The 27,867-nt window shown below is 38.8% G+C and overlaps 1 protein-coding gene across 1 annotated transcript; it reads right to left on the bottom strand.

The window, feature by feature from the left end:
• Nucleotides 1-5,376: 5,376 nt before the first annotated feature.
• Nucleotides 5,377-26,445, bottom strand: slc47a1 (solute carrier family 47 member 1). The gene is made up of 17 exons (XM_038273973.1): nucleotides 26,145-26,445; nucleotides 25,737-25,838; nucleotides 22,222-22,290; nucleotides 21,997-22,145; nucleotides 21,204-21,246; nucleotides 19,507-19,551; nucleotides 19,031-19,128; nucleotides 18,284-18,381; nucleotides 17,046-17,159; nucleotides 15,654-15,721; nucleotides 15,401-15,509; nucleotides 11,736-11,811; nucleotides 11,583-11,652; nucleotides 11,362-11,494; nucleotides 7,041-7,135; nucleotides 6,103-6,207; nucleotides 5,377-5,994 (listed from the first exon to the last, which is right to left on the bottom strand). The coding sequence occupies exons 1-17, from the start codon at nucleotides 26,355-26,357 to the stop codon at nucleotides 5,620-5,622; spliced, it is 1,962 nt and encodes a 653-aa protein (XP_038129901.1). The 5' UTR covers nucleotides 26,358-26,445; the 3' UTR covers nucleotides 5,377-5,619.
• Between the last annotated feature and the right edge of the window lie 1,422 nt (nucleotides 26,446-27,867).

Below are 27,867 nucleotides of genomic sequence, written 5' to 3' on the forward strand. Positions count from 1 at the left end.
CCTACCCTAGACTTTTGAAAATTGCAATTATACTTAAGTATTTCGCCTAATGTGACTGATTTGTATTGGTTTGCCCTAGTAAAAATATAGATTGGGTAAAAACACTGCTGGTTTAGCCAAAAGATTGGTTAAACATACACTATATTGCCAAAAGTATTTGCTCACCCATCCAAATTATTGGAATCAGGTGTTCCAATCACTTCCATGGCCACAGGTGTATAAATTCAAGCACCTAGGCATGCAGACTGTTTTTACAAACATTTGTGAAAGAATGGGTCGCTCTCAGGAGCTCAGTGAATTCCAGCGTGGAACTGTGATAGGATGCCACCTGTGCAACAAATCCAGTCGTGAAATTTCCTCGCTCCTAAATATTCCACAGTCAACTGTCAGCTGTATTATAAGAAAATGGAAGTGTTTGGGAACGACAGCAACTCAGCCACGAAGTGGTAGGCCACGTAAACTGACGGAGCGGGGTCAGCGGATGCTGACGCGCATAGTGCGAAGAGGTCGCCAACTTTCTGCAGAGTCAATCACTACAGACCTCCAAACTTCATGTGGCCTTCAGATTAGCTCAAGAACAGTGCGCAGAGAGCTTCATGGAATGGGTTTCCATGGTCGAGCAGCTGCATCCAAGCCATACATCACCAAGTGCAATGCAAAGCGTCGGATGCGGTGGTGTAAAGCACGCCGCCACTGGACTCTAGAGCAGTGGAGACGCGTTCTCTGGAGTGACGAATCGCGCTTCTCCATCTGGCAATCTGATGGACGGGTCTGGGTTTGGCGGTTGCCAGGAGAACGGTACTTGTCTGACTGCATTGTGCCAAGTGTAAAGTTTGGTGGAGGGGGGATTATGGTGTGGGGTTGTTTTTCAGGAGCTGGGCTTGGCCCCTTAGTTCCAGTGAAAGGAACTCTGAATGCTTCAGCATACCAAGACATTTTGGACAATTCCATGCTCCCAACTTTGTGGGAACAGTTTGGAGCTGGCCCCTTCCTCTTCCAACATGACTGTGCACCAGTGCACAAAGCAAGGTCCATAAAGACATGGATGACAGAGTCTGGTGTGGATGAACTTGACTGGCCTGCACAGAGTCCTGACCTCAACCCGATAGAACACCTTTGGGATGAATTAGAGCGGAGACTGAGAGCCAGGCCTTCTCGTCCAACATCATAGTGCGACCTCACAAATGCGCTTCTGGAAGAATGGTCAAAAATTCCCATAAACACACTCCTAAACCTTGTGGACAGCCTTCCCAGAAGAGTTGAAGCTGTTCTAGCTGCAAAGGGTGGACCGACGTCATATTGAACCCTATGGATTAGGAACGGGATGTCACTTAAGCTCATATGTGAGTCAAGGCAGGTGAGCAAATACTTTTGGCAATATAGTGTATAACTTCCAACCTGATTAAAACCAAAAACAGTGGAAAAACTATTGCGTTTGAAAAGAAATGACTAACCCCTTTCATTTTGGTCGTCATTGCCCAATTTGCACAAGCGCATTTACTGTCTGCTTGAGCTTATTTCATCAAAATTGTAGAAAAACTGTTTACATTAAATAATTGTTCTCTTCTAAGACATTTTACACAAAAAAACTTACAAAATCATTAACTATTTCAAAGGAACTTAAATGGGAAAAAAAAAAAAACAAGAAAAATAATTGCAAAAAAATCTCAGATTTTATTACTTACTGTAATCCTGCACTCCACCTGTAGGTGGTGACATGTTCACATGAGGCCTCAGGAACTGTGGGGATCATTGAAGCAATTTGGCCAAACGGTTCAATACCTCATGAGGCTTCATCTCACCATCACTAGCTCTTACGAACCTTGAGTGCTGCAGCATTTCTTTTGTAACCTTGGCAAGATATGTGACTTGCCACAATTCTGTCTCTGAGCTCCTTGGGCAGTTATTTCGACCTCATGATTCTTGTTTGCTCTGACATGCACTGTGAGCTGTAAGGTCTTATGTAGACAGGTGTGCGTTTCCTAATTTCAATTCAATTCAGTTTATTTATATAGCGCCAATACACAACACAAGTCATCCCAAGGCACTTTATAGTTTAACCAGCTCATACAGTCAAATTGATTCAAAGTTTTCTATCTAAGGAAAACCACTTGATGACCCCTAATCAAGTCCAATCAGTTTAATTAAACACAACTGGATTCCAATAAAGGAGCAGCACCATCACAAGGAGGATCAGAAGAAATAGACAGCATGTGAATTCAATATGAGTGTCACAGCAAAGGCTCTGAATACTTATGACCATTTGATATTTCAGATTCTCTTTTTTAATAACATTTTTGGTTTTTGTATGTCAAGATGGGGTACTGAGTGTACATTAAAGGTCAAATAGAAAGGAGTGCGTCTAGAGCAGTTTTATCATGTGTGATGGTAGATTATCCTTTCTTTTCTCTATGTGGCTGATCCAAATCACACTAAAAATGCTCCAAGTAATAAAATCGAGAGAATTTTACAGTATGCTGTGACGTCAGTGTACTCAAACGTCCTTGGGCTGGTGTAAGGAAACACTATCTAACGCATTGATAAGCACTCTTAAAGGAACATTAAAACATCATTACAATGGAAAAGGAATGTTTACTGATCCAAAAAAAAACTTTTTTGAGTCAAATTTCGATCCGGAAAGTAAATAGATTAGGAAAAAAAGCAACTGGACAATCTGTGGCGTCCAAGCCGATACAGCAAACTATGTTCGGATCACTTCACGGCAGATTCTTTTATCATCGACCCTGCTCTTACAGCATCAGTTGGATTCAATATACCAAAGATGCAATGGCTTGTTTTCTCTGTTGTATAGCTTTAATAAATCAATACAATAAAGCTGATTCAAAGTTTATTTTTTATGAAATATTTTATTTTATTTTATTTCATAAAACAGCAAACCTTAGCTAGTAGCACAGTTTGGTATAGCGGCAGCTACAGATGGATTTCAATACCATTATGGTCTGAGCTCCAGAACAACAAGAACCGTGATGGATAACAGTGAGTTACCGCAGGAGGAGACCCACAGCTCGAACCCCACCCGCCCGGAGCCATGAACCAAACCGGGTAAAAACAACATCCGAAGGTCAATGTTTCCTACCCGGACAGCGATCGGATTAATGACGGACCTCTTTCTCCATCCAGGCACAGCAGAGAACAGCCTGCTATGCCGCACAGGGCTCCAACACTAACCGCCTGCCTTCAAACCCGGCTGCAGCAGCATGCTGCTAACCGAAACCAACCTTATCTCCTCTTCAAACAAAAGGTTAGAATCTGGTTTAACACAGAACCATCTGGAAAATGTTCTGAAAGATAATGAACTTCCACCAGCTCTGCATAAGATCAAAGAACATTTATGATTAAACCAGTGAGCATTATTAGAACCACTAAGACTCTGATCATTTCTGTGCTCGTTAAAGGATACAAACTCCATCACAAAGGGGAATAAATATTGACTAGCTATATAAAATTAGTTCTTCCTGACTAAACTGACGTCACGGCATCCATCAGTGGGTCACGTGACCGAATGAGAAATTTAGCATTGTCTGCTATCTTAGTGAATTATTTAATACTACAAACAAGAAAATGCTGGAAGTTTTTTTCATTTTTGATGTATTTAATTTTGTACATACTATCAAATTAGAAACTAAGTTTTTTTTTCCGTTTGAACTTTAATGAGAAATAAAATGATTTTAGCAAATGGCTGCAATGAAACAAAGAGTGAAAAATTTAAAGGGGTCTGAATACTTTCCGTACCCACTGTATATTAACTATACACAAAATCTTATTAAATATCTTTAAACGTCAATTGTTCCAAAAGAAAACCCAAAGAGAAATCTATGATGACAAAAAAAAACTAAACTGTTTTATTACTTACCACTGTTTTTACCACTTGACACGTATTGTAGCAAATATTTATCAAACAAAGCATTCATTTCCCCCATGCATCTTAGCTGTGGTCCTAGGAACCTTTAAAAAAACAATCTTTTCTACCAGGACTGCTTCCTAAAATGCATATTTTGTGCCGATGCATGAGCAAAATCTGGAGTCAAAAACAGATGAAACCAGTCAGGAAATAAGCTAATTTTTTATTATAAAGTAGTTGGTGCCAAGATAAAAAATATTCCTTTTCTTATCGAGTTCTTTCACTAACTACATTCTAAGATTGTGGCCGGTTTTTGTGAGATTGTCACAATATTTTGGTTTGTAGCGTAATTGATACATTACATTATTGTGCAAGTTCCAAGTCCCTAACAGTGCTATATAAATAACAGCTTTCTGGACTGCTTTTCTTCCGGCGCTCCTATTTATTTTGCCTTCTTACTTTCAATTATCTTTATAAAAATAACATGCTGGAAAATAAATCTCCATTTCAATTACTGAGTTAGTTTTCATTGTTGAGCATTATACTTTTCTTTTATTAATCTACATGAATCTTCTACTAAAACTGTTTTTACAAATTTGCACTAAAAATAGATTGAAATGTAACAGATGTTTATTTTTTGCAATTAAAATTGGTTAATTACAGTTTAATTATTGAGTTATTATGACATTATTGACATACATACAATTTACAATAATGTAAAAATATGTAAAAAATAAAAAATAAAAAAATCTGTTGCTACAATGTAACAGATGTTATTTGCTTTTTATTGAGAAGACCTGTTTATTACAGTTTTATTACTATGTGATTTTTATGTTAATTTTGAATATTTTGTCTGTTGTTGTAAATTTACTGCATATTTTTTGTGTAATAGTAAAAATACCAATCTCAATATAATTTTTCATCTTCTTAAAGGCAAAAACACATTTTTATATATACTTGTAAATAAATCCAGGTGTCAGTGGGTAATCTATGTATTTAAACCTGTCCGTGTACATTTTCCATGTGCACTTGATTTCCCATGTGTACAATATAAATGTTTACACTAAAGATGTTGTTTGATAAAAAAAATGAAAAACTAATTTAAGGATTAAACAAATACCAACAGGGCAAAGGGAAAATAAATTAAATAAAAAATACGTAAATGCTAGCAGGCATGAAGGTCCAAATGTGCCAAAATTTAGGAAAATAAATCAATTGTAGAATTAATACTTATTTTTTGTTTCAGTAAATACAATATCAGCTTAAATTACAAATGTGCAGTTATTTCAGTCATTATTTAGTAACACCATAGTTATGTTCTGGAGTAATTTGTCATCACTTCCCATCATTTGATGGAAATAATGTGAAGTGTAAATAAAATGATTAGAAGGTATGTGGGATTAAGTGGGTTTATGTGGTGTACTTCAGTTCATACACATACAAAAGCTAGAAATATTGTAACTTTAATAAATAGTTTTACCCTATAAAACTATTAGTTTGGAGTTTTTGATTTATTTTTGTTTTAATTTAAACTATTACAGGTATAAATCATTACTTAAAGATTTATTTATCACATTGCAGTATTTTTGGCACTCTATTCATAGTGTGCTGGTTTAAATTTGCACCAAAACTTGTGAGCCCAGCCTGGCTCCTCATATTGAAAGGGTTAGAAGTGATCTTTACAACAAGACATTTGCTGAATAGAGTGCCAGAGCAACAACCACATGCAGTCAGCAGATGTCTCCATTTCAAGTTGCTTACAAGCTTGTGGTTGGGTTTAGTGCATTCAGTGGTGTAGGAGTGGAGTAATTAGCCCAGTTTAAGGTGAAGTTGGCCATATTAGAGGCATGGGGTTCTGGTACAGGAAAAGCAATGTGAAATGCAACTCCTGTGATCAAAATGAGAACTGTAGATAGCAATGTGAGTCCCCGACGCATGATCAGCTGAGAGGTGGACAGCCTGTCTGGGGATTTAGTGACAGAACATTCCTTGCTCTTTTCAGCGTCTCTCTCAGGTACAGCGGCACCTCTGGAGTTTTCTTCTGACTCATACCCCCCCTTCAGCTCCTGATCATGGGTATTAACACGACTGTAGCCCTCTGTTCCAAAGGCTGTTTCATTCTTTTCCTGGGCCTTTGGGGTTATAAAGAAAAATAAATTTATATAAGGCAAGGAAAGGCTTCTATAATACATTCATAAACAGGGTAAATAAAAAGGTGTCACAGGACGCTCTGTACATACCGAATCTGGGCAGTCAATGACATCTGGTAAGATTGCTTCATTCAGAACTGTACTGACTGGACGCACGGGGGGGACTACCACAGTTTTCCCAGCTCGTTTTTGAGCCTAAAGAATGTCAGTGAGACCATTAGCTTAACACGACTACCAAAATTCTTGTAAATTTGACATTTAGAGACAGAACACAGAAAATGTATTTATTTAAAAAGAATCTTGCTTAAATGTGACACAATTCAAGCTGAAATTGTGAATGTGTGTACAGTTAATTTTCCTTCTTTTTATACAGACTAAGAATAAATGTAACAATTATGTGGGAGAAATTATGTGGCCCTTTGCCATTTCAGGAATTTTCACTTTTGTTCATTAAGTACATTTTTCTTTTTATATGAAAAAGAAAAATGTCAATTTGTACCTGCCAAAGAAAATGCATCAAATTTTTGATAACTGACTAGCTACAGTCCTTTTTTGTATCTGCTGTTTGAAGGAGAACTGGTAAAAGGTGCCTATCTCCAGCATTCTATGGGTGAAAGGCAGGTTATACCCTGGGAAGGTCACCAGTCCATCACAGAGCAAAGATATATACAACTTAGCACCCACATCTAAGGGCAACCAGGCCCAATCCCACACCGGCCTTAAATACTACCACTATGCACTATTCCCACCATCCCAAACCATGTTGCAGGAAGGGCAAGTGGTCCATTCAGCCCTTAAAAAGCAGGTGTGTATCGTTTAGGTAAATAATTGTTTGGTCTTTTGTTTTGTTTTTTCATCAATCCTGAGGTCCTAAGCAAGAAACCTTGCAAGCACTGTTTCTTGACAGAAGTATTAGACCAAAATATAAAACTCTGGTTTGTCTTCAAAATATATATTTATTTTTATAATTAGTTTATTTTTTAATTCATTTGTTTCTGTGTGTTTTTTACATGAAGAGTGTATCTCACCTTGTCTGTGACCTTTTTCCAGTCAGTTTTAAATATTATAACGAGGAAAAAACCCGTCTGAATAAAGACACAAATTAGGAGACCCAGCCACAAACCTGAAATAAAGGACATTGATTAGCTCATAAAAGTGGTAACTATCATGTTTTTGTTAGGTTATTACCCAACATACAAAAACTGCATAATCTTATAGAATACAACCAATGTGCTACTTAAATGACTACTAGGCCCTAAATCACCTTTATTTGCTAATAAACTGTATAAATAGATATGGTGTAATGCTGTCTACATGCCCGAGGCATTATTATGAAAATTTACTGCACATTTGTTGAAACCCTGATTTTATGTCTAAAGCCGTCTGTTTTGTGCCCTCCTTAAATTAAAAAGGGTATGCATCTGAGTTTTGCTCTTGGCTTAGCTAGGAAGGTTGCATCATTTAGGAGACCTGATGTTAGCTGCTATACCCTGGCGGTGGTGGTTTGTTTAGGGACTGACAATGAATTTAATCATTTTCCTATAATGCAAAATTATCCCCTCCTTAAACCACCATCTTAACGTCATGGAGGGGTTTTAATTCCTGGATGATCTCAGAGGCTATGTTGGTAAGTCAGACAAAGCGCGGCTCACAAAGCCCCCATGATAACTAAATAAACTGAGTTACTTGATGTCACGCGGAACTAGGGTTGGGTGTTTCTTAGTTGGACCTGGCCAGGACCAGCCCAAAGGAGTGATGCGAGACCATCCCCCAGTGGGCTCACCACCTGTAGTGGGAACCATGAGGAACCATGCAAAGAAGACTGGGCAGCAATCAGACGTGGAGGTAATCCAACCTAGAAGATACAGGATCTCTTTCATGATGCCAGTAACAACACGGCGATGTGGCAAGGCATACAGGCAATCACAGACTACAACACATGCTCCCAGACGGTGGGTGCAGCTGATGCTGTCTTCCTAAATTAACTAAACAACTTCTTTGGAAGGTTTGAGGCACTAAAAAGCACAGCTGAAGTGTGGAAGACTCTGAGGATAGTCAACCCACCAAAGGCTCCAGGCCCTGAGAACACACCTGGGCGGGTGTACAAGGACTGTGCAGGTCAGCTGGCTGGTGTCCTTGCAGACATTTTTTTTTTTTTACGGCACTAATCACTCCTTTAGTGCTGAGAGGAAAGGGGTATGAGAGAGGGGGAGAGACAAGTGGCAAAGGACCACAGGTCTGATTCGAACCCGGGTCACCTACGTCGAGGACTATGGCCTCCGTACATGGGTCGTGTGCCCGAACCACTGCATCACCTGCATGCCCTCAAATACATTTTTAACACCTCCCTAGTCCAATCCATAGTGCCAGCATGCTTTAAGTCTGCCACCATCATTCCAGTCCCAAAGAATCCTCGGGTGATCTCACTCAATGATTACCAGCCTCCTGTATGCTGACTCCTATCATGATAAAGTGCTTCAAAAGGTTGGTTAAAGAACGCATCATCTCCAGTCTCCCCCAAACATTCGACCCGTTGCAGTTTGCATACCAACGGAATCGCTCCACTAAGGATGCCATCTCCTCTGCTCTTCACCTGAGCCTAGCAAACCTGGAGGAGAAGAACACCCACATGCAGATGCTGTTCCTGGACTTTAGTTCAGCTTTCAACATCATCATCCCCGAGCATCTGATAGGAAAACTGGAACAGCTGGGCTTCAGTACACCTCTCTGCAATTGGCTGCAAGAACAGAACACCTCTGATGTCATAACCCTAAGCACAGGCTTCCATCAGGGCTGAGTCCTGAGGCCCCTGCTGTTCACACTGATGACACACGACTGCGTCCCCAGGTTCACCACCAATCACATCGATGAAGTTTGCAGATGACACCAGGGTGGTTGGCCTCATCAGAGATGACAGTGACCAGGACAGGAGGTGGAGCAGCTGGTGGGCTGGTGCAGAGATAACAGCCTGATACTGAACATGGAGAAGACGAAGGAGATCATCGTCGACTTCAGGAAGAACCGGCCAAACCACGCTCCACTGTTCATCAACAACTAAGCTGTAGAGGTGGTCAGCAGCACTAAATTCCTGGAGTACACATCACAGACAACCTCACCTGGACTGTAAACCCACCTTACTGGTCAAAAGGGTACAAAAGCATATGTTATTCATGTGGAGGATTAGGAGAGCCAAATCTGTTGTCTGAGTTTCTTCAAAGAACACAACTTTTTTTCAAAGTAAAAGGTGTGAAATTTATGTCCAAAACTATATCCCAAGGTTTGTCAGAATTACCTAATTTGTCATTAAAGGAAATACGTGCAGATGCTACAATTGTCTTCTTTTACAACGTCAGAGGAGTAATGCTCTTTAGAGCTCCCTTGTGACAGGATGGGAACACAGAGATGAATGTAGTATTGTGTGGTTTGCATATCTCTTTCAGCTTAACTACAAACATTTAACATTTTAAAGTAATGATCATAATAAGGCAAGGGAAAGAAATACTTCCCTCATTGTTTACTTTGAAACATATAAAGACAACATAGTGATAAAAAATATTTATTTACATTATATTGTTTAGTATAATAGCTGCAGGCTGATGCTCAAAATCCCAATTATTGTTTCCGTCAGGTATTATTGCCATATAGAAACCACTGATTATACTGACCTGACCTTTTAAGCATCAGACCATTTGCTTTATTTTTCCTATCTAAAGGAAAAAAATATAAAAAGGTTTGCCTAATTTAAATAATGTGGGGGAATAGCTTTATTATTTTTATCAGAATCTATATTTAATGACCATAGCTGAATATTGTCAAGTAAATGGCCCAGCAATTTAACAGTTCTACCTTTCAGCTCAGCTGTTTCTTTTACCATAACACACAAAGGTGACAGCCTCATCATTGCAGAAAAAGCCCAAACTGGTCCATCCATCTTCCACAAGATGTCTGTAGCAAGAGGATTCAAGCTTTTTCCAGTTAGGAACAATGTTTTAGAACTGGTTATGTTGTTAAAGGCTAGCAGATCATTATGACTTACATTACCTAGCAGAACTGGGAACCTAGAAGAGCCTAAGTGTGGCACCTGGATGAGTTTTGTAAAACATGATAAAACACATATTGTAGTAAAACAAACATTGAACCTTTTTTAAATGGCTTCCCCCAAAAGGAAAATAGATCTTTTTATGTATTCTTTAGGTTTGTTGTCAGTGTTGTTAAGGTATTATCCCTATTTAGGTAGGTTGGGTGTTTATGTTGTGGTAGATTGAATAGTAAAGAGTATCCTATTTTGTTTTATTGTAGTCTTCTGAATCATTACTTAATTGACTAATGAAGTTCCTAAAAAGATCCAAACCTTGCTGCCCGGTTTACTCAGGCTACTTTGATTTACTGGGTTATCTAGTGTGCTCCCAGGCACCAAATCTACAACACCAACAAAGGATGATCAGGTACAAGCTCTGCCCTTAATTTTTATGCTCTTTACTGTATATGAAATATATATGTAAGGATATGGAATATGAAAAAAGTAGCATATTCAAATAACAATCGTTAGGAACAAATCCTACATATAACTGAAAAAGCTTGTGTTACAGCCAGTGGCCTTTGTTTTTATTGTTTTTTTGTGTGTACGTTTTTTGTTGTTTTTTTTCTTTTCCCAGGTTATGTTTGCAGATGCAGTTGCAGCTCTCTGTCAGCTGGCATCACTTTAAGAACTTGCAGCCCTCCTGTCATTTCCTGTTTCCTAGCGTTTCTTCTGTCAATTCCTGTTGCAAGCCTCTCCTCATCTGGATTGGATACTGGCCTGATTGTCCCACCAATCCAAGGAGAGCTGTTTATATTTAAACCAGCACACTTATATGGACTGGGCAGCTGTCTTGCCTCTTTCTGGGTTGTGTATTGGTTAAAGGTTGGAACAACTTTTGTATAGCTGTGACACTTTGCAAACAGTTTGATGATGGTTGTGTAACTTACTTCTGTCCCGAAGTGGCTAGTGTTTTTTTTTTTTTTTTTGTGCGTTCCTCCTTATATTTATCAAAGTGCTGACTCAGCACACGGATTCAGTTTTGTGGCCTTTGGTCATTGTAGATATAAGAACGCTAGATTATCTTTGTTACACTTTGTGGTTTTGTTTTGATTGTATTTCATATTGCTTACCTTTTCCCCATTTTTTTCAATAAAACATTGAAATTATAAAGCACATCACATCTAGTTTTTAAATGTTCCTTCTTTCCCCTTTGCTGGGCTGGGTTGTAACACTAGTGAAAACCTTTGTTTAGTATTTTACACCAGAATGTGATGATATGCATATCAAGTTTGTCATGAAAATATAAATATATATCATAAATAAATTACCTAATACTCTCAGCTGTGCCCAAAACATTAGTGCCACTCCTACTGGTAGGCCGATGAAATAGTAAAACACCAGGTTTGATACGGCAGCGATTTTCTGTCTCCCACATCCAACAAGAATTCCTGTGCAGACACACTAGGGGATGCCAAAACAACATAAAAAGAGTGTTGATAAAAAAAAAGAAAAAACTTTCAGATAAAAAGACAAAAAAATAAAAACATACCAGAACTGCATCAAGGAATTGAAGAAATACGTAAACTGTCAAGTTGTTTGACACAAGCTGGATAATTTGGCTGCAGGAAACATGTGAGATCATCAAAACAGAGATGCAATTTCAGCTTCAAGGGAATTAATATGTTTTGTTGTGAAGACTCACGCATCTGAGGTAAATATTTTGCCAACGAAGGACTTACAGCCAGCAAGGATGAACCCCTGGAATACAGCAAGCCCTCCTTTAGCAAAAAGAAAAGACAAAATACTTAAATTATATGGATCAAGAACAGTATTATAATTCAGACAAAATTATCAAAACTATTTTAGTTGTCCAACTGTTGTTCAGATAACAAAAAGAGTGATTTAGAGCAGTTTAATCTTTATTTTAGACAGCATTCTGCAAAACAATTTAACCTTTGTGTTTTCTATATTAAGTCAGTTTTCAACAAAAAACTTCATGTATGCTATTGGGATTTGTTGTGACAAAACAAAAACAAAGTATGTTCTTGTACACTACATTTGGTGGAAAGACCTGCCTTCCTTAAGCCCAGCGTACACTGCGATTTTCGGGGCGATTTTCCAGTCGTGCAAGAATTTTCAGATCGGGCTGACTTTCAGCCTGATCATGCGTCGTGAGTCATTTAGTGTACAGGGGGTTACGAGCTGCCATCAGCCTCTCACGACCACCTCCGGATCAGGAATCGTGAGGTCGGGACAATATATATTTCTCCCGACCGTTGTAGGCAAATCACTTAGTGCGCAAACAAGGATTCTTCTTTTTCTTCTTTCTCTCAGCTGTAAACGCAGCAGCATAGCAGGGATGCAATGTGAAATACAGTTCTGTCTAAAAAATTGACGGACCGTAGTAGCCACGTTTGCTCAGCCATGTCTTTTTTCCAAATATGTCGTTGCCTTTTCTTTTCAGGGCTTTCATTACAAAATTGCACAAATTGCCAAGGCTGTGCGGTTCACTAAACTGAACTTAAGATCCCCCTTCTATTTGTTTGGCTTCAGGATAGAAAGCTACAGAGCAGCTCCATCTCACTGCGCAGCTCAGTCCGACGTGCTTTTTAGTCATACAGTGTGAGCAGTTGGATCGCATTAGAGAGTTGGGCCGAACAAAATCGTGAGCTGTAAACTCACATTGTACGACTAAACCGCAGGGTTTAGTCGTACAATGTGAGCAGTAGCTGCGTGCAATGATTGAAAAAAAATCGCACAGTGTACCCCAGGTTTATCAGTGGCAGAGACTGGCTGACAAAAGAAATATCAGTAGGTGGGTGGCCCCATCCTACAATCGAGAGCGTTGCTCTAAGATTTATGAGCTGAACTGGGTTCAGAATTGAAGAGACTGACTCTCTGGAACCACATCATTCCTGTTCAGTAATATGTGTTAACCACTTCTGGGTTCTTTGCTTCTGCCTCTTAACAGGATAGTCAACAGGTATGTGTTTAAAATAATCAGCAATTAATTAACTTCCTTTTTTAACCCTAACCCCAACCCTTTGAGGCGAAAAACAATGTATAATTATTAGTGTTGCACCGATACCAGTATCGGACGGGGCCCCGATACTGCCCTAAAATGGTGGTATCGGTATCGGCAAGTACCAACAAATAGGGCACCAATACCATTTTGAGAGCCATAAGTTTATTCAACTATTGTCACCCACTCCTGGTAGGCAATAAAAAGTTCTACTGGATTCGCTTTGTATTAGATTTTCTCCTGCTTCACAAAGGTAGGCAGCAGCTTGACAAAGCCATGATCGCAATTATTTTACATTATTATGGTATCAGTATCGGCCGATACTGCACAGCCAGGTATCGGGTATCTGTATTGGGGCCAAAAAATGGCATCGGCGCAACACTAATAATTATTCATAGATCTAAGTTACTGCAGCCAGTACTAAGTGGAACACAATGCCGGTTGTTCTAAAAGGCATTAATAATATAGACAAATGCAAGGGGAAATTTTTCATTACAAAACCTTTTTTTTTGTTTAAATCATTTGTTAAAAATGACCAGCTGTCTTGCTGTCTACCAGTCAGGTTTCCAATTCAACCACAGTACAGAGACTGCCCAGATTAAAGTTTTCAATGACATGCATATAAATTCTCACTGGAAGAACCACAGTGCTGGTATCAATGGACCTTAGTGCAGCATTTCACACTGTTGATCACAGCATTGACACTGCTGACTTCTATGTGTCAGAAAGGAACTTAAAATAAGAGACCAGAAAAATCCCATGCCGGGTTCCTCAAGGCTCCATTCTGGGTACCCTCCCATTAAATATATTCATGTTCCCCTTAGCTCAGATTATAGCAAACAATAAGATCAGTTACCATAACTATGCAGACGATACACAGCTTTATATCACAATATCACGAGGTGACTATTAACCCTTTAAATTGTTGGGCCATTATTTTTCTCCGCATGAATCAGAACTACCGGTAAACTGAGATAATCTTCAGACCAAAGAAGGAGATCAAAAGTTAGCACACAGTTTCTACTACTACAGCCAGAAACCAATGATTACGGCCGAAATTTTTGTGTCAAGATGGATTCTGACCTGACACTTCAGAGGCACATAAAGGCAGTTGTTAAGTCAGTCTTATCATCTCCAGGATTACAGGACTAATGTCCATGTAAGGTCTAAAAATCCCATTAAGGCATTTATCTTTAGTAGAATTGATTACAACAGTGCAACAGTGTCTTCACAGGTTTGACTAGAAAGTCAGTCAGACTATTGCAGCTCATACAAAACGCTGCTGCCTGGGTTCTCACTAGAACTAAGAAAGTAGAAAGAAACACATCAGTCCGGTTCTGAAGTCCTTACACTGGTTCCCTGTAGCTCAGAGAATAGACTATAAAATCCTTCTGTTACTCTAGAAATCACTGAATGACTCAGCACCTCAATAGATAACAGATTTGCTGACACTGTATAGAGATAAACCTTTTAGACCACTTAGGTTTTCTAGTTCCAGACTACTCTGTACACCCACAACTAGAACCAAACATGGAGAAGCAGCATTTATTTCCTATGCTCCACTTATCTGGATCTAAGTCCCAGAAGACTGTAAAAGTGCTGAAAGCCTTAGCTCTTTTAAGTCAAAGTTAAAATCACATTTGTTTAGAACTGCCTTTGACTGTTGACGGTAAACTGTTAAAGCTGAAGTCTGTAAGTTTTTAAAAATCACTTTTTTGTCATATTGGCTAAAACTGTCCCTATGCCCAGACAGCAGCACATGTGATATGTAACCTGTGAAAAAAACTGCTTCAATTGGTACCGCCTACTGCCTGTATTTCACTCTGGAAATAATAATTCGGGACGAGTCAAAACAACCAATCACAGCCAGAGGAGCGTCTGATGGAGTGTCAATCACAGCTCACACACGCTGAATCACGCCCCTCTGCTTCACTCAGGTGGGGCATGAGTGAAGCAGAGAGGGTGGGGGAGTGGCGTGAAACCTGTTTTTCTTCAAATTTTCAGTCGAAGTCTGCTCTCTCCTCAATGTTACAGACTGCAGCTTTAAGTGAGATATCTTAAATTTGAGGTCGAACTGTTTTATTTGCTTTACTACCCAGTTTTATCATGCTTTTATCTTTAGTTGCTTTTATTCTCCTTTTATGTTTCTTCTATTTTATACTTGAATCCACATAAAGCACTTTTAATTGTCTTTGTACTGAATTGTGTTATATAAATGAACTTGCCTTGCCCTAAGATCAATTTTACAATGGTACGTTTCAGCTTTCAACAGGACAACCCAAACTAATTTTTCAGAACGATTCATAAAGTGTAATAAACCAAACATAGAGCATGAATTTTCATACCTGACAGAACTAGAGCTACTTTGCAAGTGACTATTGCTCTGGATGTGTTGCCAGCCCCCAGAGCATTTCCAACACGTACGCAGGCTGCAACATGGACGCCTAAAGGAAACTGAAAAAAATATATACCTTATTGAGGCCAGGTCATGTTTGCTCAAGCAATTACTTAAGTAAAAAAAAAAAAATGCAAATTAAAAAGAATAGATAAGTCAATGAATATAATTAAACATTTTGACTTCTTTGAAATAATCCATACCATGTATGTAAGGGCTCCTATTTCTACCATCACATGCTGGGCTGCCAGATCAGCTTCTCCAAGCCAACCTAAAAAAAAAAAAAGTTTGGGGTTTACGGTTAAAAAGTTTTAACAGAAGCAAAACAGCAGTTATTGCAAGAACAGTACAAAAAGTGTACAATACAAGCAATACTTTGTATTGCTTGTTTGAATTCTTGGTAGTTTAACATTTCAGTTGTGTTTATATCTTTATCATTTTTCTGCCTTTGTGTTGTATTCTATAAATCATTTCTGTGTTCATTATCATCTCTTAATGTTGCCATACTAGTTCAGTTCTAGTTAGCTTCTTAATTTGTTTCTGTATTGGGTTCTCCCTCGTCTACTTAATTTGGGACCATTTACAACACACAGGGGGACTAAATCTATTAAATGACACATTCTGAAATCTGTCCACTGGCAACAACCTTGGGATACATCCCTACGAGGGAGGAAAGAGGAAGGGCGTGGTGATAAATTATAATGCAATCTAATTTTGCAATTAGGTCCTCAGATGACATGTGTTGTGAATTTGGCGCTATATAAATAAACTGAATTGAATTGAATTTAATAGATTAGCCAACACATGATATAATTCTGGCCATCATTTGAACATCAGTGAAATCTCATATTCTTCAACTAAAAGACTTCAACACCAACATATGTGCATTATTCAGAATTAAGCATTAATATACTAATTACTATGTGTTGAAAGAAACAATAATAAATGGATATGTGGGGGCTGCAGAGTGGATCAGTGGGTGGCAGCAAGAAGGTTCCAGGTTCATGCATGAAGTTTGCATATTCTCCTTGTGCATTTGTGGGTTCTCTCTGGGTACTCCAGCTTTCTCCCACAGTTCAAAGACATGGATGGATGGATGAAAGGATGGATGGATGGATGGATGGATGGATGGATGGATGGATGGATGGATGGATGGATGGATGGATGGATGGATGGATGGATGGATGGATGGATGGATGGATGGATGGATGGATGGATCATATGTCCACAGCATAATAACTTCCTATAAGAAGCAGCTCCCAAACAGAATAAGATTTAGCTTCCCCTAAAATAATATTTTTAATGTGTGGAAGAAGATTTTTAGACTGTGTGGAATATGTGGAAGAACATTTTTAAACACAATTAATGTGTTCAAGTTTGTGTACATTTATAAATTCTCTTTGACATGTCTGAAAACATATCAGAAAAAAAGTTTCTCAAACTAAAAGTTTTCTACACCAAGTTTGCCAAAACATTTAACAAATATTCTATCACATGTATGATGTAACAGTAATGTTACATCATACATCTTAAAATTATAAAATCTTACAATACATCATACAATTATAAAATAGGAAAAAAACAGCAATACATACCTGCAAGAAAACCTCCGACCTCCCAGACCCACCACTCAAAGCAGATCATAAAAGCACTTGGAATAGCCAGCTTCATGTAGGCGCCCCAGCCCTGCAGGCATTCAGTGGACCAGCCTGCAAAGGGTTTTAGTCAGAATCTTCGCACTAAGGTGCTTATGTGCATGATTCAACTAACCCAAATGAGCATCTGAAACACGTTTTAGTCTATCAGGAACCACCAAAATTAAACTTCAGTAAAAAGTGTATTAAATAAGAATTTTTAAGAAACATACAGTTATAATTACACTTCACAGAATAATGTGAAAAACTGAACTTCAAAATTGACCAACAGACAGTAAAATTCTTACAAAGTGAGTTATTATAACTTGGAGGAAAAAACACTCAAGTTCTCAACTGGAGCACACAGATATGATGTTAACTATATATTTTTTTCTAAGGTATCAAAGTGTGGAAAGAAACTACAAAGAAGCAGATCAGAAGTTTCTTGGGGTGTAGTATCAAGGTTTGATAATTGGGATTTGGTTGGGATGGTAATACTTTCATTAGTCCAGTGTTTTCTGGAGTTCACAGCTGAAGCATCTACCGGGAAAGTATTTCATTCATCCCTCCACTGACAAGCTTCATGGAGATGCTGACTTATACTGCTTAAATGATATAAGTATTGCTGTGCTGTATTGACAACAATTGGGCCTGATCTGAATATTAAAAATAATCTATGGGGTATTGTCTAAAGAAAGTCAAGCTGAAGCTGTCATTGAAGACAAGCGGAAGTCCTATATTAATAACCCAGCAGAGCTGCAGGCCCATTACCTCCATACCATTTTAACTAACTTTTTTATTTTTATAGCTTTTTTTGTGTACCTGTATGATCTCATTATCTATATTCTTTTCCACTGACACTACTGAATTTTCTCCAGGTGAGACATCAAAAGCTTTTTTTTTTCCATCCCCATTTATCTACCATTGGGCGACGATGCTGTCATTTTTGGAAAGGAAGCTCTATTTACTACCAAATGAATTTGCTTTAGAGTAAATAGACATGGTTTAATATAGAATATTTCTGTTATAAAAGTTGTTTTTTACTATTTTTAAGTTGCAGTTATCAGGGTTAACAGACATAAACACAGTGTATCCTTCGGCGTGTTACAAATCCATATTTTTTACTTTTTAAATCATTTTGCTGCAGTTAAAAAAGAAATTCTGTGACATATGTATTTAAATAAAGATGTTGATCTCACCTCCCCATGTCTGTTGATGGAGCTTCTTCCACCAGATGTAGCCAAACAAGAGAAGGCAAATAATCATCTGAGAAAGGCTGTTAGCAACTGCTGATCCTCTGTAAGCATAAACACACAATAGAACAGTTTTTTTTCCTTGATAGGATTTACAAGACACAATTAAAAACTGTAATTTTACAAGTATATCTCTACATAACCGTACAGAGGGAAACATACACCGTGTTTTTGCCAATAATGGACCAGTAAAAATCTTTCTATAGGCCCAGAGAGTTAGCAGGTGTCCCTGCCTAATATGGAGCAGAAGAGGAGGGGACAGACATGGACTGAACAGGAAGGCCTGATTGGTTAAGTTGCTGCTGAATCATATATTTGTCCAGCTGGAATCTGGAATGAGCTGTAACATTTTGTTCTTTTCTTACTTTGCCCGATTCTGACCTCTTCTCTCCAAATAAAGTTAAAAAATAATAAACCTTCGTGAACTGCTGACTCAGTCTGAACAAAAAAAAAAAAAAAAAAATTACTCTTCAAAGAAAAATTACGAAACAAAATGCTGAAAAGTGGGGGTCTAATTTGCGTTTTTCTTCTTTCTGACTCATAAGCCTGTGATTTTCTTTTCTTCCCAAGTCTCTGTTTTTGATGACATGAATTATTATGAATTTTATATTTTCTGCATTTTTATACCTGATAACATATCAACCAATACAGCTCATAAAAATTTTTAAGACCGGAAATGCCTGGCAGACTTACATTACACCCAGCTTGAGCACATTAATAAGGAGAAAATTGATCCCCAAGTTGAAAATGTTAGCCACTGCAGCTGTGTACATCTGAGGTAGAATGATCCCCTGAAACATAAATACACATTGAATTTATACTTAGAAAACCTGCTTTCTTATATTTCAGCAAGAATGCATGGTTTAGCCTAGGACATCATAACAATTGGATAAACCAGGTTACGGTGGACTTGACTACTGTGTATAATAACATGGACATAGATCGTATAATCTGCGTAAAAATGTGGTAACTAGTTATCATCACAAAACAAAGCAAACCAAAACAATAAGGAAAAATTAGAAAAACAAGACAAAAACTGATTTGGAGAATAGAGATGACATTACTAAAGGTAGGTTAAAGGTAGTTTTTTTTCTCAGAAGGTTTCCACAGACACTGTAAAGTTGAGACACAATGTGAAGGAACAGCCAATATGCCTTACATAAACCCACCTGGTTTTGTAGATAAGAAACCTGCAGTTGATGCAAAAACATTGCCTGAACACAAAGAACAAAAGGTCAATGTTTGTACAACAAATCTTCTACAGGGTATATAATGTAAAATAAATTATTATTGTAATATCCATCCATCCATCTTCTCCAGCTTATTCCATCAGGATTGAGCTACTAATTATAATAATGTTTATTAAAACAATAGTTTATCATAAGAATTTTTCCTTTTATATTTTTAATAAATTTGCAACAATTCAAGAATAAACCTTTTTTTTAAACTGCTGTAATGGGGTGTTGAATTGCTGTTCTTAGGTTCAAAGCTAATGCACATTAGGCCTAATCCCAATGTTTTCCCTCATTAAAACCACTAGCCCCAACTCACTACTACAACACCTTCGAATTGAAGCCATAACAGTTAGAACTTTGTAATCTTCCCTTGTAACTAGGACACCCCTCACTGCATAGTTGACATTCGGGTACGTGAACGTATGCGTATTTCTGTATACACATATGTAAGATACATCCAATCATAAAAAAGGAGATAAAAAAAATTTTTTATGAAAATGGAGGACAGAGAAAACAATGTTGACAAAGATGGAGTAGAGAATGCTATGAATAGGTTTGTGGGTGGCTTTTTAAAAAGCCATTTTAATTTAGAATGAGTTTCACTTCTACCTACCAACCAGCCGCCACTACTCTGGCCCTCTCTGTACCCAGCAGGCTTCTCTGATCTACTGCTTTCCTCCTCCCAGGGAGCAGCATCCTCTGATCCACCTACTGTGCTCTGTTTGCGCAGGAGGCTACTTCTGCCTTCCTCTGCTCTCCATTGCACCAGCAAGCCCAAGCAGACTCAACCAATCCACCTGTCCAGCAAGCTTGTCCAATGTCCTCCTCAACGTTCCGCTGTGATTCCTTCGCTCCAGAGGGGGGCACGCCTGGCCGCCTCATCCTAGTTCTGGTGTTCTTTTTGACGGTACCCTCAGACTGATTTCCCACTGCTCCTGCCTGAGCTACAGAACGCCATCTCACCTTGCCTCTGTTGCCCAGATGAAACTGATGAACCAAGGGATGCCAAGGCTAAAGGCTTTGTTTGGTTTTCAAAAGTAAAAAAAGAATGTGAGTCACTCTAGAATCCTCTGTCTTTTTTGGGAAATCGTCTGTGGTGCTTCCTCGGTAAGTCAACATATGAGATCACTCTAAATTGCTAAATTCATACCTCCTCCCCCTCATGTATGTGTTTGTGTCTGTGTGTGTGTGGTTGTGCGTCCCTGTGTTGACCTGCGACAGACTGTCCAGGGTGTACCCCACCTTTCGCCCATAGAATACTCGAGATAGGTGCCCCACTGCAACCATGACGGAATAATTGGGACAAGATGGATGGACGGATGATTTGATTGATGTGCAAAGCTGATAGACATCCCCTAATGGTACTGCGCTATTGATTACAGCAAAATGTGGGTCCATTCAGAAAGTACTAACACGGCATCTTAAAAATGCACATTTATAAGATATGTTTTTTTTCTTCAAAAAATTCTGCTCTGGTTATATTTATGAAAACACATCAAAGTTCAGAGTTTAACAAATGTGGTAATAGCTAACATATTCTGACATTGCTATCCATTGCAAATACAAGGTCTTCCAAAGTTGCCCCTTCTAGTAAAATTGGAGTGGATGAGTTTAGTTTTTTTTGTACTCACTGGAACAGCAGGAAGAAAAATCATGATATACAGATGAGCAATTCTGAAATTGAAAAGGAAACAAATATTTTCACAAGATTTCATAAGCATGTAAAATACATGTAAAATTTCCATTCCCTGATCCTTTAGTGTCAACCATGTTTTCTAATCTCAGCCAACTACTGTCAAGTCAAATACTGTGTAGTCTTTAAATGTCTTTGTTATTTATATGGTCAGTACATTTCTGCAGTGCAAGTGCAATAATCCAAGTCAACTACTGTGTAGTCTTCCCTTAGCTCTCTACTGTGCAGATATTTCTATATCTAAAGGAAACATATTCCAGGACATTACAACTTTGTAATGCTTTTTTGTATTATATACACTCTTTTTATATTGTCTGTTGTATTTTTATCTCTAATGACATCTTGCTTTACTCTGCTATTTATACTCCATATAAGCTACTGGAACCAGAATTTCCCTGAAAAAGTAATCCCAAAGGATAAATAAAGTTGAGTCTAAGTCTACTTCTAATCTATGCTTTTTTGTATTTATTGATATTACAAGTGTGGGAAAAACAGCCATTGTCTTAAGAAGATGGAAATCTGTACTTGGGGTCTTTTTATTTTTGATACACATGTAAAGGAACATAGAAAGCTAAAGAATAAAGCATGATCTTAAATTTCACAATAAGTCTTATAGCGTTTTCTATTACATTATGATTGTGTATTTTCAATACTGTTTCATATATATATATATATATATATATATATATACTCTTCTTATTTTAAGACTGCATTAGAACTGTAGGATTTACCTGGCCACTTCTTGCTCTTGGTGGAGAAGGAGCAGTAAGTTGTGGGAGTTGACAAGGAGAGCCCAACAAGGCAAACAAAACAAAAGCAGAATTAGGATACTTTTCTGAAGGATAGCTCCCACACGCTTCATGTTCCCGCTGCCGTAAGTCTGCAAAAAGCAAATAAGAGACATCTTGAGATTCTTTTTAGACACACAGTCACTGCAGATAGAGAGCTTTGCTCACCTGAGAGATGAGGGTGTCGCAAGCCATCGTAAGGCCATAGCCTGTAGCAGTTGTGGTCACACTGATAGTCTGATCATAAGAGAAAAAAGAAGTGACTTAGAATTAAATTATGAAGTGTTTCACATAAAATCCCACTTGTCTGCAATTATTTGATTTTGCTGTTATTATTCTAAAAGAAGTAGATTTGTTATCAAGTTTATAAAATCTGTTTCTGTTTAATATCAAATACTCAATGTGGCCAAATTGCTCCAAAAATAAACTTCAGTTTTTCTATCCTGTCATCCTCTACAGGTTAAGACACAGGACAAGAGCTGATTAGATCTTTATGAAATAACTAAACAAAAAAGTAATCACTCTGGCACTACTGAATGACTTTTTCAGCTTAAATTATATGCTACAAAAGGTTAGCTACAGTACAGACCAAAAGTTTGGACACACCTTCTCGTTCAAAGAGATTTCTTTATTTTCATGGCTATAAGATTCACACTGAAGGCATCAAAACTATGAATTAACACATGTGGAATTATATACTTAAACAAAAAAAGAGTGACACAACTGAAAATATGTCCTATATTCCATGTTATTTGAAGTAGCCACCTTTTGCTTTGATTACTGCTTTGCACACTCTTGGCATTCTCTTGATGAGCTTCAAGAGGTAAACACCTGAAATGGTTTTCACTTCACAGCTGGCCCCTGTCAGGTTTAATAAGTAGGATTTCTTGCCTTATAGATGGGGTTGGGACCGTACGTTGTGTTGTGCAAAGGTCAGGTGGATACACAGCTGATAGTCCTACTGAATAGACGGTTAGAATTTGTATTATGGCAAGAAAAATGCACCTAAGTAAAGAAAAATGAGTGGCCATTGTTACTTTACGAAATTAAGGTCAGTCAGTCTAAAAAATTGGCAAAACTTGGGGAAAAAAAGTGTACCCAAATGCAGTCTCAAAAACCATTAAGCACCACAAAGAAACTGGCTCCCATGAGGACCGCCTCAGGAAAGGAAGACTAAGAGTCACCTCTGCTGCGGAGGTAAGTTCATCCGAGTCACCAGCCTCAGAAATAGCAGGTTAACAGCAGCTCAGATTAGAGACCAGGTCAATGCCACACAGAGTTCTAGTAGCAGACACATCTCTAGAACAACTGTTAAGAGGAGACTGTGTGAATCAGACCTTCATGGTAAAATTGCTGCTAGGAAACAACTGCTAAGGACGGGCAACAAGCAGAAGAGTATTTCTTGGGCTAAAGAACACAATGAATGGACTTTAGACCAGTGGAAATCTGTGCTTTTAGTCTGATGAGATCAAATTTGAGATCTTTGGTTCCAACCATCGTGTCAACCATGGACTCTACATGCATGGTTCCCACCGTGAAGCATGGAGGAGGAGGTGTGATGATGTGGGGGTGCTTTGCTGGTGGCACTGTTGGGGATGTATTCAAAATTGAAGGCATAATAAACCAGCATCTTGCAGCAGCATGCAATTCCATCTGGTTTGCGTTTAGTTGGACCATCATTTATTTTTCAACAGGACAATGACCCCAAACACACCTCCAGGCTGTGTAAGGGCTATTGACCAAGGAGAGTGATAGGGTGCTGCGCCAGATGACCTGGCCTCCACAATCACCAGACCTGAACCAAAACGAGATGGTTTGGGGTGAGTTGAGCCTCAGAGTGAAGGCAAAAGGGCCAACAAGTGCTAAGCATTTTTGGGAAATCCTTCAAGACTGTTGGAAGACCATTTCAGGTGACTACCTCTAGAAATTGAGCTTCTGCATAGCAAGACGTAGATTAGTGAATAGTATTAATGACGTTCAGGTCGGTTGAATCCGACCTGGCTGTTCACACACAGGTCGCATTTGAAAAGATCAGATTCGTATGTATTCATACACTGCAGCCAGCCTGAAGTGACCCAAATCTGATTATTTTGCCCATATGCAACCTGGATCTGATCTTTTCATGGCTGTCTGAACAACAAAGATCCGATTTTTTCGAATCCGACCCAGGCCACTTGGCTATGTGGTCCTGAATCTGATACGAATCAGATCTTCTCAAATGTGACCTGTGTATGAAATGCCAGGTCGGATTCATCCGACCTGGACGTCATTATTACCCGACATAAGTCACTAATCTGTGTCTTGCGGCAAGAAAAACAACAACAATGGCAGATGATGATGTGGAAAGCAGTATTTATGTTTAACCATATTGAAAAGATTGTGTTTTTATGGTTGGAAAAGACCGCTAGATCCTCGCCGCCACTACCATCCATGTTCATTTCCGTAAACATAGAGCATGCTAGCCTGTGTAAAACAATTCTGCCGGCTCCAACCGTTTACAGCCAGGCAGAACTTCTTCACAACCTCTCACTTCTTCACCAGTGGTGTGGTCTTTTTTTTTTTTTTTTTTTTTTGTGTCCACATCAGCCTTAACCCCAATGGCCCCCCGGAGCTGCATAGTGGTATCCATCACCAAAGTGTTAGCAGCTGACCCTTTCAGTCCAGCAAATTATGAAAACGGGCTGTGGCAGATCAGAATTCTTTCTTGGGCATTTATGATCCACTGGATTGAGAATCTCTGCAGACTATTAAACCAGGCGTACACTGTGCGATTTTTTCAATTGTTGCACACAGCTACAGCTCACACTGTACGACGAAACCCTGCGGTTTCGTCGTACAGTGTGAGTTCACAGCCCATGATGTATGTTCTCACACTGAGCAGTCCAACGCTCTGATGCGATCTACCTGCTCACACTGTACACCATTAGTGAAGCATTTCAGCTTTGTTGCAGGATGCTTTATGTTCTGATAGGGAACCCTTAGGACAAATGTGTCTATGGTCTGACTTTGCTTCAATGCTCAAGTAGGTAGTATTCATCCAAGTAACTTTGCATCTGTAGGTTTGCTTCTTTACCAGCACCCCTTGTGACCCCACTCGGGACAAGCGTGTAGGAAAATGGATGGATGGATGGATGGTTTGCTTCTTTACATTATGTCTTCTTGTGTCACATGCTTTCTGGGTTGTTGGGCAATCTCGATGTTTTCTATCACCAAACCCAAAAAGAATATGAAGCTGACTATTTATTAAACTTTAGTGTTTTGGTAATAACACAAAAAGAAAATAACATCCAAACTATAAAGACTTTACTCTTATAGTAGTAGTAGGAGGAGCTAGCAAGGGGTTGCATTTACACAATAACCCCCACGGGTCAGGAAAACATCAATGCTTGCACGTGTAGTCCCTTTATGTCATACATTAAAACTTAAAAATCTTTTTTTTCTAGAGAACAGGTCGAAGACAAAGCAAAGAACACTGTTGCTTGAATGCACCATTTTCAAAGATGCATTTGGTGACATGTAAAAATGAGCAGATTATATCTATTACCAGAAATGCACCCTGTGTTTGGGAAATTAAACATATCCTAATGATTCAAACCCCTTTCATAGTTTCTAATCTCCTAAAGCAGACTCGTGTTCACACAAACTTTATGGCATTGTTATTCATCAAAAGAACAATTTCATACCGCTGAGGCGAGGGCATATCCAGCCAGTTCTGCATTTCCAATGTGGCCACAGAAAATGGTGATAACAAACGGCAGGAGAAAGTTCAGAATCCGGGACAGTAGCTGTAGAAACATGGTTATACTAAATTAGTTATTTCAATTAAACTCATTTGAGCAATAAGAGAAAGAGGTAAAAAAGCAGAGCTAAAAATTAGCAACTACATTGTTTCAAGCTTGGGTCTTTTTTTATTATTACTGCAGAGGCAGAATATTTCAGAAATGATTGTGCTATTAAACTGGGCTATGGGCAGCACATTAAAGAATAAATCTGCAACAAAGCAAAAAGAGACGGAAAAATAACTTAAAGAGAAACATTTTGCAAATTTAAGATTTACCCCATAACCAACTCTTCAGCTTTGCACTACTCACCAGGGGTCCTGTGAGCCGTAAGACATGGTAAAGTTCTTCTCTGTAAGCCAGTGGCAGCCAGCGCTTTACACATGCACACCAAAACAGTTTGGAGCTGGCAAATTCTGCCCCCTTATCCACAGGAGGTACCTCCATCTTGGCATCATGAACCAGAGCAACAGGCTCTGCACCAGGCAAAGGGGGTGCAGGTTCCAGAGAGCCCGGCCTCTCCATTCAAGCAAAGGGAAAGAAGACAGGAGAGGGAAGAAAAGTTACAGAGCAACAGAGGGAGGGATAGAGGGCAATGGAAAGGAGGGGGCAGGAGTGTTGGTCTATGTGTGCTGAGAAACATAGCGCAGGCACTTTTTTCCAAGTTATTGACTAAATGGTTCTTGTCGAAGGAGTAATATAAAAAAATGAGTGAGTCAAAAGCAACAGGTTTAAAAGTTTCTGGGTTAACCAAAGTCATTAGGGTTGATTACATATTTGTCTATTTTCCTGACAGGCAAACAAAAATTACTGACAAAAAGAGCCATATGAACTCTGTGCCATCCCCCCGGGTTTACACCACTGACAGAGAGGTCAAATCAGGGCCATCGAAGGTAGGTTATTGCTGGGGGACAACGAACAGTGGGTGAAGGTTTGATATGGATACACAGAGCCAGAGCAACAGCTTTGGTGTGTGGGTCTTTGTGTGACTGGTCTTCAAGCTCTCTGTAATAATCTGATGAGGAATGCCAGTTTATTGCTCGTTTGCAAGGAGCTCTAACAGCCGACAACTAAACCATGCTTATGTGGGTAGTTACACTTTTTTTTTTTTTTTACACACGCATTAGGCACTGGTCTTATCATACTCTGAGCGTACTTTGGCCATCACCAGGATGTCTATGTCCTCCCTCCTCTGTAATTTCAACTCAAAGAAATGAACACATACGCACGCACAAACCTTCTCTTATCAGTGTTTGCTGCCTCAGCTCTGCAGCTTCATAGAAACATTTAAAGGTAACTTTACAAGACGCTCAGGGAATAGGTAAACAAGTTGATTCAATCACGGAAAGCTGATTTAGGCAGTTGCGAGTTTGGAAACATGTAGCAGAACACAGATAACAAATTGCACAAACAAAAGTCTATAGGAGTGTGTATATGTGTGTATATTCCGCTCCAGTCTTGGCATCAGGGCGAGGAAATCTTTTTACAATTTGGCCATTAAATTGAGAGCTGTTTGTATCAAAGGAGGGACATTTTGCTGCTCCTAACCTCCTATTTTGCTAACAATGAGGTGAAGGACTGAGGTGTGAATTGATTTTAGGTTAGTTTTAGGTTTAAGCAGGTAATCCTAATGTTTGGTGTAATTATCAGGGTTATAGCATAGGAGGGGTTAAAAAGGGTTGAAAATCAGCTGAAGTCATTAGGATTCAATACACGGTCCTCACTACATATAGCAAGATTAAAATGTTTGAGTTTACGTGAGTGTTTATGGGTGGCCATGTATTTTTGACCTGGTAGGGAAAATTTCTCGGAAATATGCTACATTTTGGGGACTTGTGAGGACCAATGACCGGTCGTCATGAGGAGAGGTTCTCTTTTTGGAGTGAAGTTAAGTTTACGGTTTGGTATGTAGAGGTAATGGTTAGGGTTATGGCGAGGGTCTGGGTTAGACCATAGAAATGAATGCAATATGAATAGAAGTCAGTGGAAAGTCCCCTCAAAGATAGTGTGATTTTTCAACCTGTGTGTGTTTGAG

This window comes from Cyprinodon tularosa, unplaced genomic scaffold (genome assembly GCF_016077235.1).
Source record: "Cyprinodon tularosa strain WSP-4 unplaced genomic scaffold, ASM1607723v1 ctg9, whole genome shotgun sequence".
Taxonomy (NCBI): domain Eukaryota; kingdom Metazoa; phylum Chordata; class Actinopteri; order Cyprinodontiformes; family Cyprinodontidae; genus Cyprinodon; species Cyprinodon tularosa.